The sequence below is a fragment of the Mixophyes fleayi genome, chromosome 3 (genome assembly GCF_038048845.1).
Source record: "Mixophyes fleayi isolate aMixFle1 chromosome 3, aMixFle1.hap1, whole genome shotgun sequence".
NCBI classification, from domain to species: domain Eukaryota; kingdom Metazoa; phylum Chordata; class Amphibia; order Anura; family Limnodynastidae; genus Mixophyes; species Mixophyes fleayi.
Genome location: NC_134404.1, coordinates 119,413,698 through 119,429,562, shown reverse-complemented (window position 1 = coordinate 119,429,562; position 15,865 = coordinate 119,413,698). Strand labels below are relative to the sequence as shown.

General features: G+C 39.3%; 1 protein-coding gene and 1 long non-coding RNA gene across 5 annotated transcripts in view; one reads left to right on the top strand and one right to left on the bottom strand.

The window, feature by feature from the left end:
* LOC142143965 (uncharacterized) overlaps positions 1-15,865 on the top strand; it is a 251,791-nt gene that overhangs the window by 156,799 nt on the left and 79,127 nt on the right. The gene's annotated exons all lie outside the window — the stretch shown is intronic.
* The window catches only part of ATP13A3 (ATPase 13A3), a 106,271-nt gene that overhangs the window by 47,183 nt on the left and 43,223 nt on the right, over positions 1-15,865 (bottom strand). For 3 of the 4 annotated variants that reach the window (XM_075202258.1, XM_075202255.1, XM_075202256.1), the window contains exons 3-4: positions 8,976-9,071; positions 1,893-2,066 (exon numbers count right to left, since the gene is read on the bottom strand). In XM_075202258.1, the coding sequence (XP_075058359.1) occupies positions 1,893-2,066; positions 8,976-9,020 (219 nt within the window). In that variant the 5' untranslated portion in view covers positions 9,021-9,071. Of the gene's footprint in view, positions 1-1,892; positions 2,067-8,975; positions 9,072-13,874; positions 14,109-15,865 lie in introns of those variants that run through there. The other variant, XM_075202257.1, reaches the window with a different exon arrangement.

Sequence of the window (15,865 nt, the reverse complement as noted above, 5' to 3'; positions counted from 1 at the left end):
CAATTTCAAGGCACGTAGAAGCAACACAAAATAGCGCACATTAGATCACAAAGATTAAGTACAAGCATTCCTTCCCTAAAATACGCGATATTAAGAAATGGAGGGAGTAGAAGGTGGTAGAAGACCTATACATATAGATCAACATGAGAAATTATGTACAGTAGTTTTCATTGGTTTATTACAGCAAGAACCGGCAGATATTCAGGAAATGTGCCTGAAATTTACACAATAGCTTCAGTTCACACAGTTTTATAGCCAAAAGTATAAAGCACAAGTTAGTAAATCAAAGTTGGTTTTATTGGGAACAATCTGTTTCAAAATGGTCTGCAAAGCACAGTTATTCACAGATTTATAGTCAGCGCTAGATAAATGGCTAACAACAAGCCTTGATTCACTGAGCTGCACAGTCATGTTCTAGGGCTGCTACAGAAAATTGTATTTTACAGAAGACAAATTATTTATAAAGATGGTTGAATCCATCAACCTTTAGAGAGTTGGTTTATTTTCCATGCGTCAGCTCCTATACCCAGTCGAAAATTACATGGTGTATATTATAGCGGGCAGGGACAAGTACGACTACAGAACTTATCACTTTACTACTGTGGGTGAGTTGGTTAGGGAGCCAGACTAGTACAACGCAAAAAGAACATACTTTATTAAATGCTATTTCCCAGTTAAAGAAGGTCACAGAGAGACCCAATGTGTTTCCTAACTACACATTGCACAACGAACTATGTACTCATATTTAGTATTGCCAAAACCTTTGTCACGCAACATGGCATTATCAGCTTGCAAATTGCTTTATTGAGAATAAGCCTCATAGCAGGTATTTAACATGGAACTACTGCTAAAACTAAAGCTTTTTAGGGTCTGAGAGAGCGCACACCAACTGAAAGTCAGGATGTCTCTAGTACAGATATTAGCGAGACAGTTACCATGGGGATTGCAAATCTTGTGTTTATTAAGCAAACGTCCCAATAGTACTATAGAATTGTATGCTCTATAGCTCACAGCCTTTTTGGTTTATAGAATTCTGAGAACACAGTTTTGGAATATGATCAATACCGACTGGAATATAATTTGAACCGCTGGCTACATTACCTTTCCTTAACAACTGATTGGGATCTGCCCTACACAACTCTGGCATTCACGGCCATCTACCCAATGCAAAAATGTACTCGACTGCTAACTGCGTTCTCTATACTGCCGATAATAGAAGATGTCATTTATTCCCAGCTACCATCTGGGGGCTTGTAATACATTTCTGATATAACCTGTAGGTTTGGCATAAAGGTAAGTGTGAAAGTATATATAAAATTACTATATTGCTAATTGTAGCATATCATTTATCAGTGAGGCCCCACTTATTTCATTTTTATATACAGCATATTACATTTCATTTATAAGACTATATAAAGTATATAAGCACAGAAAAGTGTTTTGCATTTTTCAAAAAAACTATCGCATTAAAATCTGGTATAGGGATGTGAATATTATTTTAATTTGTTAGCAACTCTAATTGTGCTTATAAGCACATTAATAGAATTTACTTTGCTGTCAGTACGTACGTACATACAGTTCTAATAACTTCCTTTGTGGGTCGCAGTGTCAGACCGACCACCCTGCCGCCACCACCACCTCCCAAAAAATACATTCTCAGTGCATTTTGTTTATGAAATAGCTGAGGTCTGTTAACGTAGTCATTACTTGTAAAGTTTCTTAATAACTGGCTATCTATTTAGTTCACAGGTTGGAAAAATAACAAACGGCAATAAACCACCATTTCCTGAAAATCAATCATGAGAAGTGTTGATAGCACAAGGCAATGTTTGTTATGTACATATATCATCTGGTTTTAGCCAGGTCAAACTACACAGCCAGCTCAAACTTACAGTTGTTCTCAGCAGCACAACTTCACAGTCTTTCAATGTCGTCTGAGTGCATGTTGCCTTCACGCGCCACTTAGGCATCCAGTAGAGAAGGAGCAGGAGAAAGCCACCGCTACACAGCACCCCTACTGCTACTAGAGCCAACTTCCACCGACACAGATTGTAACCATAAATCTCCTGGATGAAGAAATGGGGGGGGGGGGAAAGAAGTTTTTAGGTCTTTTCTGCAGACTAGCAGGACAAATCAACATGAATAGTTAGAGGCTAAGTGACCCTTAATTTGGTTCATTGGGAAGACAAAAAACTCTTTCGCAAGTGCACCAAATGTAAATCAGGTAGTTTGTCTAGTATATTTTCAGTATATTGTGGTCTGTACTACGATAGGTAATATCATCATCATCATTTATTTATATAGCACCAGCAGATTCCATTGCGCTTTACAATTGAGAACAAACATTAATAAAACGATACTGGGTGATACATACAGACAGAGAAGTAAGAGGGTCCTGCTTGCAAGCTTACAATCTATGGGACAATGGGAGTTTGAAACACAAGGTCATGTGCTACATCATATTGCACAATGGACCAGCTAGAATGCAATGGTTAAAAAGTATTGAGTGGGCTATGTGATCAGTCACACAGCAAAGTTGGCCAGAGGGTTGATTTCTTGTGTTAGCTGTGTAGAGGGTGGTAATAGGGTAACCTAAGGAGATTAAGATGCTTGTGGAGGAATATTATAAGCCTGTCTGAAGAGGTGGGTTTTCCAGAGAACGCTGGGAGGTTTGAAGCCTAGAGGAAAGTCTTACTGTGCGAGGGAGGAAATAGCACAAAGTGGGTGCAGCCCCGAAAAAACTCCTATAACCGAGAATGGGAGGATGTGATGAGAGTGGAAGAGAGACACAGATCTTGTGCAGAACGGAGGTGTCAAGTTGGGAGATATTTTGAGACAAGTGAGGAGATGTATGTCGGTGCAGTTTGTTGATGGCCTTGTATGTTAGTAGAAGAATTTTATATTGGATTCGTTGAAAAACAGGCAAAAAATGTAGAAATTGACAGAGTGGCTCAGCGGAGGAAGAACAGTTTGCAAGGAAAATCAATCTAAACGCTGCGTGCAAAATAGATTGAAGGGGTTCAAGTCTGATTTTGGGAAGACCAGTAAGGAGGGAATTGCAATAATCGATGCGGGAGATGACGAGTGCATGAATTAAGGTTTTTGCGTGAGATATGTGTGTATTCTGGAAATGTTTTTTAGATGAATGTAACATGATTTAGATATATAGGGGGGTATTCAATTGTTTGTTTTAACGCGCTAAAACCAAAAAAAACGAGCGCTCTAAAAATATTACCGTTAATACGGTAATTACTCGCTAAATTTCATCTCGCAGCTCCCTGAGCAGCGAGCTGAAATTCAGCCCGCTGGCAGCGAGTAAGTACCGTATTAACTGTTTACGCGCGCAAATTTACCGTATAATATGAAGTTTTTTTAGAGCGCTCGTTTTTTTTTGGTTTTAGCGCGTTAAAAGAAATAATTGAATACCCCCCATAGAGTCAATGTGGGGGAAAAAGGATAGTTGCAGTGAAGGATTCATCATCATCACCATTTATTTATATAGCGCAACTGATTATCAACAGAAATGTCAGGCAGGAAGTTTCTGTTTTTGAGTGGGAATATTATGAATTCAGTTTTTGACAGATTGAGTCAAAAACGAGAAGATATCAAAGATGAAATGACAAAGACAGTCAGTAATGCGAGACAGCACAGATGGTGATAGATCAGGAGAGGATAATGATAGATTTGTGCAGTGTCGGACTGGGGCATGAAGGGCCCACCGGGGGAATGCAGTGATAGGGGCCCACTACATTGGGGTGTGGCCAACTGTAAGAGTGGGTGTGGCCAGTCAAGGGGGTGTGGTCAGCCCATGGAGGGCAACTTATAGCACTATAGTGTGGTCCTTAAAGAACAAAGTGGACAAAAAACTATAGATAAAATATGTATCAATCAATATAAAATATTCTGGAAAGCATTATTATTCGTTGTGTGTCTGTCAATGTGGAGGGAGCTGAGTAACGCTGAATTAGTAATACTAAAGGAGTATTTTTGGGAAGGGAGGGAATTTAGTAAGACAGGTATAAAAAAGAGTTTAATTTGCTACAGGGTGTTGAAAGCTACAACATATTATATATATATATATATATATATATATATATATATATATATATATATATATATATATATATATATATATTATAATCTATATATATGTATATGGTAAATAAGTCTTTATTTTTACTTGTGATCCATCTTATAAGGCTTTAGTGTGTTTAAGCTACATAAGTAAAAATTGCTGTTAAACAAAAAGCTTTCATTCCCTACATTTTTCGTAGATTTTTTTATTTTATGCTGCAGTATTATTTTGAAGGACAAGTTTCATTATAAGTGACAGGGAAATGAGGCCTATAAACTTTGTCCAGCTTGTACCATTCTCTCATAACAACAGACTCTGTTATAGCTGTATTGATGAAAGAGACATTAGAGAGAGAAATTAAGTTAATTAAAGTGTGTCAGGATAAATGGGATTGCTGTATTTACTACACTGAAACTTGCCATCTACATTCCAAAATGAAACAGTGAAAGGATTTTTTTTTAATGCTGACAAACACTGACTGATGTTCTCCATATGCAGCCAATGTGTGGAGGACCTGGCCGGGAGGCAAAGATTCTGGAATAGCATTTTAATTTTGTCATTTCCACAATGTTATATTAGCTTTTAAGTCAAGTTTTCTATTTAGAAGATTTGGCAACTGAAAGGAAACACAAACGGGTGTTTTCCCACAGTAACTTAGAAATAAGGGGCCTATTTGTTATGGAGAGCCCCATGTCCTCAATAAATCTGATTTTTTTCTTATTGCTTTGGTATCAGTTTTTGATATCAGCCTACAGAGGAAGCTTCAGCGCTATAATGTGTAAATTTGTTTCATACCTTAAATCTTTTATTTCAAGTAATCTTCTAGTTTGGTGATCATTATTATGAAGAAAACAGATGCAATTGATATAAGGGAACAGAGAACCTATTTTTAAAAGTCAGCTTTATTAGAGCAGCTGTGGAAAATGAATTTGCTATGGAACAGAAGGGAAAAGGACCTTCACTTGGCTCTGTGCTTATAATAGTATCTCCTGCTGCTTAAAAATGTGTGTGAGATAAAAAAAAAAAAATAGCACTGGCAACCTGTGTGGCCGATGAGCTCTTTAATGACATCTATCACATCTGTAGAAGAATCTTGTAAAATATTTTTTTTCCTTTTCAAAAGGGTTTGCTATCTTAGAAAAGTGTATAATGGCAGTCCTACATGATGGCGCATTAAATAAATGTCATTTCCATGTTCATGTCTTGTTTCTTTGAGACATATAGCACTATAATCTGTATCACAGGATGATCGTAGTATATGCAGCAGAAAATAACACAAGCTGTCTTGTATTGTGTGCCTTCATAATAATTAGCTTTACATTATGCTGCATTACATAACATTAGAATGTAATTTATGGGCACTCACTTACCTGAAAGCTCCGGCATCCTGCTCCTCTGGACGGCCGTGATAACAGGAAGACAGCACACTCCTCCTCCCCTGCTGAAGTGTAAAACACACTACCGCGCAGGTGCAGAGAGCCCAGATACAGCTCTCTGCACCTGCGTGGTAGTGTGTTTGTTACACTGGAGTCGCAGACGTCTGGGACCGGCGGTGCAGAGCCGTAACTAGAGATTTTAGTGCCCTGGACGAGAAAGAGCAATGGCGCCCCCCCCCAACCCGATCTTGTTAGGTGTAGGTTGCCTTTCCCAGCCATGAAAAAAACTCTATATTGCGCCCTCGGAGGTCACACTGCTATCAAATTTACCATAGTCTCTCTCTCTCTGTGTGTGTATGGGTATGTTAGGGAATTTAGACTGTAAGCTCCAATGGGGCGAGACAGATGTGAGTGAGTTCTCTGTACAGCGCTGCGGAATTAGTGGCCCTGTATAAATAAATGGTGATGATGATGAATTGTAGAACTCTTATTTTATTCAAGTGTATGAACAGAAAATACTTATATAGGTTACTTAAGTAATTCATTTCTTAGAACCCCTCATCTGTTTGGAGAAAGAGCAACACTTTGCAGACATGACACAGTAAATAAGTTTTAGTGACTGCTGCTGTACAGGATGTTTTGATGAAGAGACTGGCCATATCCTAGTTTGTAAGTGGGACAGACTGCTCCATTTCACATGGTCTTCCCATACTGACTGCAGAGGTCAGGTTACAGTGTCATGAATCTCCAGAATTACAGAGCTATATATCTGCCTAGAACAAAGTAAAGGTATTTAACAGTGACCTCTCTTCCACGCTTCATAAGTCAGACACTGGCATTCTCTGACTGCATTATAGCGTTATTGGTCTAATCAGAAACATGATAATGGATGGGTTACCTCTCACTGCTAATCTTGTCTGATGAAGAAGCTGGAAGATCCGAGTCCATGTAAGAAGTGAACTAACTAAGAAAAGTACAGACACACACAGAAAAGGAGGGGGGAGAGGAAAGAGGGAGAGGAGACATGGTGATAGATAAAGACAGACAGGCAGACACACGGTGACTGGAATCAGCAGAAAAGCAGGGGAAGGAGCCGTGCACAATGTAGAGGAGGAGCTGAGAGGTCAGGGGGCGCCTGTGTGATGAGTGGTCACATGCTGCTTCTGTACAGAAGCAGGCAGCATGCGGCCACATATATAGAGATACGGGGGCAATCCTGATTGTGAACGATCCTGCTGGTGTCTCCAGCAAGCTTTACAGCTGGGTATGTTTCACATAGTTGTGCACAGCAAAGAGCGGGCGGCCGTTGCGCCCCCTCGTTACGGCCCTGCGTCGGTGAGGTGCTCCCTGTAAGCTCCGCCCCAAAGTCGGAGGGGGCGGGGCTTAATCACATCTGGGCCTACCGGTGTATAGCCCGGCTGGCCGGCAGGCCAGTCCGAGGCTGGATTTGTGTATCATCCGCATAGAGATGATACTGACATCCAAAGAAGCTTATTAGTTTTCCCCAAGTGGTGAAGATAGAGAATAACAGAGGACCTAGGACTGAGCTTTGTGGTACTCAAACTGATAAAGGAAGCGGAGCAGAGGTGGATCCAGAGAAATTAACACTGAAAGCGCGATTAGATAGGTAGGATGAGAACCAGGATAGGACAGTGCCTTCAAGACCTAGGGATTGTAGCGTTTGTATGAGGAGAGAGTGGTCAACAGTGTCAAATGCAGCAGAGAGATCTAGGAAAACTAGGAGTGTAATGGCCTTCAGTTTTTGCTGTGATCACAGAGATTGTGCTGACCAAGGTTGTCAATGATTTCGAGTGTTAAGAGCAAAAGCCTGACTGAAGAGAATCCAGTAGGTGGTTTGCTGCAAAAAAACAAACAAAATAAAAGTGTGTGAGGCAAGTGTACCAATTCTGTCGAGAAGCTTGGAGGGGCATGGAAGCTGAGAGGTGGGGTAATTTGAGAGAGCCTTTGGTTCGGACAGATTTTAGTTAGAGGTGTTGAAGATCAATAGAGTCGATATTCTTGCGGTTATAAGGAGGCTTGGAAGAGTTTGACACTAGGGAGGGTAAAGAACTTGGGGTGAGCGAGTAGCTAATAAGGTGAAGATCCGAGAGGAGTAAGGAGTGTTAAGGCAATGAGAAACTGAGCATAGTCTAGAGCAGTGTTTCCGAACTCCAGTCCTCATGCACCCCCAAAAGCTCATGTTTTGAGGATTTCTGTTGGTGGAAACAGGTGGGATAATTACTGACCTAGTACCAAGTCACCTGTGCACGATTAACGAAATCCTGAAAACATGAACTGTTGGGGGTACATGAGGACTGGAGTTGGGAAACACTGGTCTAGAGAAAACAAGATCAAGACAGTGGCCATCTTGATGAGTAGTGGAATCAATCCACTGGGAGAGGTCAAGTAAGGGGGTTAGAGAGAGTAGTTTGGAAACAGCATTGGAATGTGGATTAGCAATAGGGATGTTGAAATCACCCATGATGGTGGGGATGTCAGTAGATAAGAAGTGAGGGAGCCACGCAGAGAAGTGTTCAAGAAATTGTTGGTGTGGTCCGGGGGGGGGGGGGGGGGCGATAGATGACAGCAAGAGAATGGGTTAAAAATCCTAACAATATGTACTTCAAACATTTAGTAGAACTGTGAACGTGCACTGTGGCGAGAGAAGTAGTCCAATATATTGGTACTTTTACATCTAATATGATTACATTGGAATAAGTCATTTTCACAAATAACTTTACAAAAAAAAAAAAAGTGTCAAAACGCAAATAAATTAGAATAACTGCAAAATAAGCAGCTCTAGATAGTCTTGTTATTTTTAATCTTTGCTTAAAAAAAGATCCCTTCTCCATTAGTATAGGAAGTGCTTTGTACTCTCCAAGTGGGAGCGTGGCTCTACTTTAATTTAAAATAAGGTCTAATTGCAGGATATCCTTTTATATTAGCGTGGTGTGTGATATATAAATGTATAAGAAACACATGCCTATATCAGACTACTTGAACTTAACAAGTCTCATTTGAGTACATCAATATTTCTCAAAGTAGACTTAATTAGCACTTGCCAAGAGCCCATTATTTTGATTACAATCACTATAGTGTATCCGGACACCCCCCACCCTAGTGTGTACTACTGCTCATGATTGTTATTGCTGCAGGGTAAGGGTAACAAAATCAGAGAAAATTTGGAGGACGTGTTTCTTAGTTCAGTGATACTATTTTGGACGTCTAAGTGTTGAAAAAGCTTTTGAAGCTTTTTTTTTGGAGGAGTTATTTAAAGCCACAATCTTACAAGCAAATCTTGTAGAGACACAACAAAATGAATGAAAGGGAAAATTAAGTCAGGAAGAAGTAAAAGACATAAAAAGGCTGTAGAGACATCACAAGCAGAAAATAAGTGGTCATATAAAAAAATAAATTGTGTTTTTGCCTTTCTAGACTATTGGGGTGGAGCCTTCCTTCATATTCTATGTAATTGTCAAGTTACATGCAGCACTGACAGATGGAAGTAAATAAAATCTGCTCACCATCTCATCTTCCTGGTCCTTGTTGATCTTCTCCCTATTCTCCATATTCACGACTTATGCTAGTGATCCACCAAAGTTCAAAATACCCGGCTTATGCTAAAAGAAAGAAATATTAGCAAGATGAAACTTTACATAAGGAGAATAATGAAAAAAAAAATATTTATTTATATATAATATATATAATATATATATATATATATATATTTATTATCAAACACACACGTCCTCCTCATGTATATCACACACACGTCCTCCTCACACAGAAAACTGTAATTAGGCAAGCACAGGAGCCGAAGAGCCTTCTAAATCTGCTCTACTTCCATCCTCTGAAAAGCGACTGCATAGGAAATGGACAAGCAGACCCACCCCTGCGGAGACCTTACCCGCTGAAGATAAGGGAGAGACTATGGTAGAAGGGGAGCAGTGTGTTTCTGTTCTTAAGGATTCAGCCACACCACTCTGAGGGAAGATGGCTGCCATATTCACTAGCCTGCTGACATGTAAGCAGAGATTAATAGAAATTTACAGGAGCAACTTGTTACATTACTTTAAAGAGCAGAAAGTAACTATCTGGAGGAATGAGTGAAGCAATGGCACCTGCAGCTTTACAGAAAAGAAGCCTTCACTGACCAGCTTGGAACAGACCAGGCTCACCATTTACTCCACCAGCAGCCCAACTACGCTCATCCATTGACAAATTACTTCACTTTAAAAAAAAAACAGGTACATACTTCACCTAAGCAGGCAAAAGAACGATTTAATGCATTATAACCATAAGATAATGGGCGTTTCCAGATATTTCCCCAGAGGTGCAAAAAAATTGTGCAAAATGTATACATGTAAGGAAGAGGCTCAGTCACCAACAGCAAACTTATTCCATGGTCTACCCATCATATTGTACATTGCTGCAGGAGTATATTAACTTGTTTTAAACTACCCCAGTAGAAGTATTGCAATGGCTGGCTTGTAATCACACGATTGGAATGTAGGTATAACAAAAAAGCAGTTTTGCCCAAATATGTCTACTTGCCAACCTACAGAAAACGGCCAATGGAGTATCCTTTGGAATTTTAATTTTACCGAGACATATTGTTGTGCTTAATCTACTAATATTTCTCCATCTGTTTTATAGCACTACCAAGGAGCTCAAGCAAGAGAATTACACAATTTCTTCTCTCAGTGTTTTCCTTTTACTGTCTTTTACTCTTCTGCGTTAGGTAAGCCTTAGTACTAGGAGGGAAGTATAGTTGTGTTGGGGTAGGATATACAAGTTTGGTATAGGCAACAGTGGGCCAATACCTAGTAAGACATGCACAAATCTCACTTCAGACCTCCTGGTGCAGTAATGGGGAAATTTCACAGAATGTTCAACAATCTGCACACCTGTGCTACGGGATGCCTTAATGGCCTTCATATGAGGTACCCTCATTTCTAGGGTAGCAGGAGTCAAATAGCTCGATTTTTTTGGTAGATATACTAAGGGAATACAGGAGTTAGCCATTCAATCACATTTAGATAGCAACATGGTACAAGACACAAAAGGGAAATGAGCTGTCACTGTCCTGCGTAACGATTAGAAAAACCTGTACATGTCTAGCTGCCAATTACCCCCAATTGTCTGTCTTCAACAAGCTCAGTTTGCTCACACTCTTTACTGCACATAGGGAACACCTGGATCTGCCAAGCATTATGGAGGTGGTGGAATTAGCTATTAACTACACCTCCATTCCCAATGACAAGGCTTAGATTAGATAGAATTATTTAACAAAAAGCACCTTTTTTAATCTACACCTAAATTGTGGGAGCATATAAAAAGTAAACTGTCTCCATCTGTTTGAAGAACTAATTTATTTATTTTTATCTAAACCGGGCAATTCATTACTCCCCTAATCCTATAGGCCCATTGTTAAAAACAACACTGTTAACAACCCATATTAAGACACTGGGCACAGCAACTAGTTGCCTCACAGTCGGAAAAGATCTTCCAGTTTACCCAAGCATCATCAACTAGCATTTCAGCCTCGGAGACTCAGTACAAAGTTGTAACTAGATGGTACAAATGCCCCAGTGTCCTTACTAGGATGTTTCCTGGACTATCAGATAAATGTTGTTGTGTCGTGTTGTTGTGATAATGTTCAAAACTGCAATTCATTTTTAAGAGAGCGGATTAAAATCTCTAACGAGATACTAGGCGAGGGGATGCCGAAGGTCCCAATTTCTTCATACAAGAAATCCCTCCATAGGCATTTCATTAATGCGGCAAAAGCGGTAGAGAGTTTAGAGCTAACCATCGCTGCTAACAGGAGCACTGGACACTCTTCCCTCATTTACCTTGTCACTCCTTTTCAGTTTCTCCCCAGTTTCATTTTCTTTTTACAAAAAATACGATAAATCTGAATTATCCATGTTACAAAACTCTGACTGTGATCTCCAAAACGTAATAGACTTCAATAATAATAAACAAACAAAAAAAAAAAAAAAAAAAAGAAGGACTGGCTAAAATTCTGCCCATGTGTCTTGAGAAGGTAATTACCAAAATTGGGCACTCAGCCTAGACAGGGTTCATGCAAAACAAATTCACTAGTGCTAATCTGACAATTTTATTCACCCATTCCAGATTGAGCATTAAAGAGAGGAGAGCCGTAGTGGATTCACTAGATACCACAAAGGCATTTTAGGCATGAAGATTCCTGTGGGAAATTACGTACAAATTCAGCTTTGGAGAAGGCTTTATTGGATGGGTCTGTCTACTGTATACTGCCTCATTCCCAGCACTACTTATGTTTGCATATGATCTCCTGTCCTGTATAATAAGGATATGCACACTAGAGGACTGTGGTTAGGTAAAAGGGTGGATAAAATTGCAGATTATATGGAAGATGTAGTACGTTTCTTTAAGGATTTGTTAGAAGTAGTGCAAGATTTTAGCAAATACTCTGGGCTTAAATTCAACTGGCATAGGTGTAGGGTCTTCCCTTCCATATCTGGAACTCCTCCTCCAATCCCCCACAGCAATTGCCCCTGTTGTGGACTAGCAAATGTAAGCATACGAGTATATGGATGTGTAAAATCATGAAATATATTACATTTATTCCCAGTGCTTGATATACTAAAAATTAAGGTGCCTACATGGCATTAAGTGGCATATTTAATTAAAATGATTATCCAGACTAAATTGCCTATTCCATCACATTCTGGTGTACATACCTGGGGACATCTTTAGAAAGATAGTCATCTACAAAACCCCAAACACCTTGGTGGACTAGCACTCCCTAATTTTAGATACTACTAATAGTAATACTACTACAACAATGTGCAACTATCCCACCTAGAAACTTGTGCAGTGAGGGTGCGATGGATGACATGGGTAACCTTGTGTCTGCGCAAGCAGCCAGGATCATTCACTATTAGCTTTGGTCGTGGTTGAGACAAGAGGCCCTGTGTGGCTTCTCAGAAAGGCTAAACAGACGTTGGACTATAACAAAAGAATGCAGAATGATGGAAAAGGAAGAGTCAATTTAAACACAAAAACAAAAAACTAGCAGTTCAATAAGATAACATTGGCTTCTCCTCTTATCTATAAAGAATAGTCATCAATACAGCACACCACAAATACTCATTAAACGACAAGTCTTCAATCCAATAATAACAGCACACTTTGTTCCCTCTTATAACTTCTACTCACTCCTTCAGGAATTCCACCAACTGCCCCTAATCTATGGCACACAACTATTTCCCTTTGTAAGACCTTCCCCCTTCTTATAGACCTCAAACCTTCCTTAAAAATCCACCATATGCAAACGGCTATCCCATTATAATATATAATAATAGTCACCATGTAAAGATAAATTGGCGCCCATAAAACTGCTAGATGTCTGTGAGCCGCAAACTGCAGAAGTCCAGTTCTGGTGTGGTATTGTATTAGTTTGTCATTTTGCCATCACTCATTTTAGTGTCATCTGGCAGAAATGTCTGGTACTAAATCAGTTACTTTTAGTAGTAGTGACAATGCGGTCTCACATTTGTTTATGATGTAGTTAATTATATACTCCACATGGAACAAGCAAAGGAAGTGGTCTGTTCCATGTAGAGACAAACTAGGCAAGTGCAATACATAAGTAAAAAGGCTGCCTTCCTGATCATAACAACAAGTTAGCTCATGTTGGCAGCAATGGGGTTAAGTGGCTGATGATTCAATGGAAGAAGTTGTGGTGCAGGAGTCATTCACAAAGAATGTAAGACAATATTACCGTTAAAAATAACACTACTCATCATGCTACTCCTGCCCAAACTTGGAGAACTCCTTCAGCATCATAGACTTGCTGGTTGGGGAGCACAATGAGAAGCTGAAACACATGAATCCTGCACTTTATGCAGATTGGATTATACAGCGTGGTTCTGGAAATAAAGCTTTACAGAGATGACTCAGTGTTTATGGCAAACACTGAAGTTTACAGCAACAGCAAAGTCAAGCTACAAAAGTCCAACCTTCATGAAAACACACACACACACACACACACACACACACACACCATCAAAAACGTCCTGACAGACACAACTTACTGGAAATTCAGCCAAATAGGTGAAGAGTTTCCTATATTTTTATTATTTATTTTTTTTAAAAAAAGAAGAATTGTTAATTACTGCTATGCAACAGCTTTCTAAAGAAGCAGCCAATCACAGCTTTTCTTGGGCACCCACTTCTCAAGTACTTTCAAGAAAATAATTATCTAAAAAGATTCTGGCTCAAATCTTTTCATAAATATAAGAAGTCTACTACATGAAATAGAAAAACACAAACTAAAATAGCAGGAGAAAGTAGAATACACCTTTGAGAACTGCACCTTATCCCTTTGTCACATATTTATATAAACATTGGTTAATTTTGGTTGAACTCACCCACAGATGAGGCATTTCAAATTTAAATGGGCTGTCCAAATCCATGAACGCTACACAACTATGTCATTATGGAAAGACAGAGTCACCACTGTCTTCTGCGATCCCACTTAAACACACTGTAGCACATGCTGGCATATTTCATAGCTGAATAAGAATGAGGCAGACTGGCACATTGGGAAGAATACACTGCATGAATTCTCTACTTGCTAATTCAGCGTTTGAGAATTAGCTTGATGTTTGCTTCTGCTTATTGTCTTTAGACAGCAGTTTCATTTTTCACAATCTAAAAAAAAATGCATCATATAATGCATGTTTATTTTTACAGTCAAAGAGCCTTTTGTGACACAGAAAACGAATATAATTATAAAACACAGTAAAAAACTGATTTCAATACACTGCTGCAAGCTAGTTTTAAAAATGAAAACCATGTAGGATGAGGGAATATATCCAGACTGCTCGCAAAGATGATAGAGGCTATTACAACAGAAACCATCCAATCTATAAAAGCTTTGCTGCAATTCCAGGAAGATTAAAAAAACGAAAAAGAAAAAAAAAAAGATAAAATAATCCAGCAGTTCTTAATACTCCTCTGGCTCTTAAAGTAGTACAAGTAGCCACAGCCCCTTACATGGATAATTCAACACAGAGCAACCTGCAAGAATTCAGAGTAAAAATGCATTAAACAGATTCCTAAATATTTCAATGACATTAAAATGTCCCCAAAGTTACCTATTGTTTAAAAAAAAGAAAAAATCAATCAATAAAATATGTAAAGGTTACCAAAATAGATTACTTGCTCCCAGCTGCACTCTATCAACAGTCCTGTCCAATTGCTCCTGTTATCAATGGTCAAGTGAGGCAGTTCTTAATAACCCGAAGCATATCAGCAAGGGAAGTCCTGCCACTCAACTATTTTGTCTAAAATCTAAAAAAAAAAAAGAAGTCCACAGGGACCTTTCAGACGTCTTTATCAAAAGATTACAATATCAAAGAAATTTGGCACTGTTTACTTGGAACAATTGTAAACTCTAATCGGACCCTCGTAGAGGATATGCCTTCAGCTCCCAGACAAGTGCTGTGGCTCATTCTATTCAACCCTAACAGACAGCTTGTGGAGTCCTCGAACTGAGTTCCATGTGCATGCATGAGCCCTGATGTTATCTACGAGGTTAAAACACTATAGGATATTATGCTGCTGACCAAACCCTTCCTTCCATTTACAATGACCAGATCAATGCTAGGCACTTCTAAACCATGGATTAGATAAAAAAAAAAAATAGCGCACACACTGCATCAAGGGTGGGCCTGGAATGTCACCAACATAAAGACACTCGTGTTTTTTACCAGAAACTGTATCTATACAAAGCAGTCTGTGGTGGAAGACGTGTAACAATGGAGCAGAATTGAATGTAAAACATTTACAACTTTGGTTTTCAGACTACACCCAAGGTGGCCATTTTTCTTGGGAAGGCATAAATGGCATTTCAGAAAATCCTAAAATGTTCCTACTAGCCTCTAAATTCATTGAAATTGGATGAGCAACTACGAACTGAAGTTTTTTCGTTTTGTTACGTAAAAAACTGTGGAAGTGTGGAAAAGGGGGACTGCCTCATTCACCCCACGCCTGGGCACAGCCACATGAAAAAACATAACATAAAATGAAAGGTTCAGTTAGCAGCATAACCAAGGTAATAAAAAGGAAAAAAGGAAATATATGCCTGTCTGGATACATCAAGGTACAAAAAAATATTTTCGATAAGGTCTGAGGTTGGCAAGTGATTTTCGATGTCTGTAATAAAACTTCTGCACAGTCCCAGTCTGGATTTACATCTTTACCCCCCATACACACACTCTTTTCCTCCCTCAGTCAATTGTGCTGTCCCTCTCCGACTCCAGGACACTCATGGCCTTAGTCCTCACCATGTCCCACTTGTATATTAAACAGTTGGATATAATACAGAGAGGGTAGCCAAACAACAGTAGCGAGACAT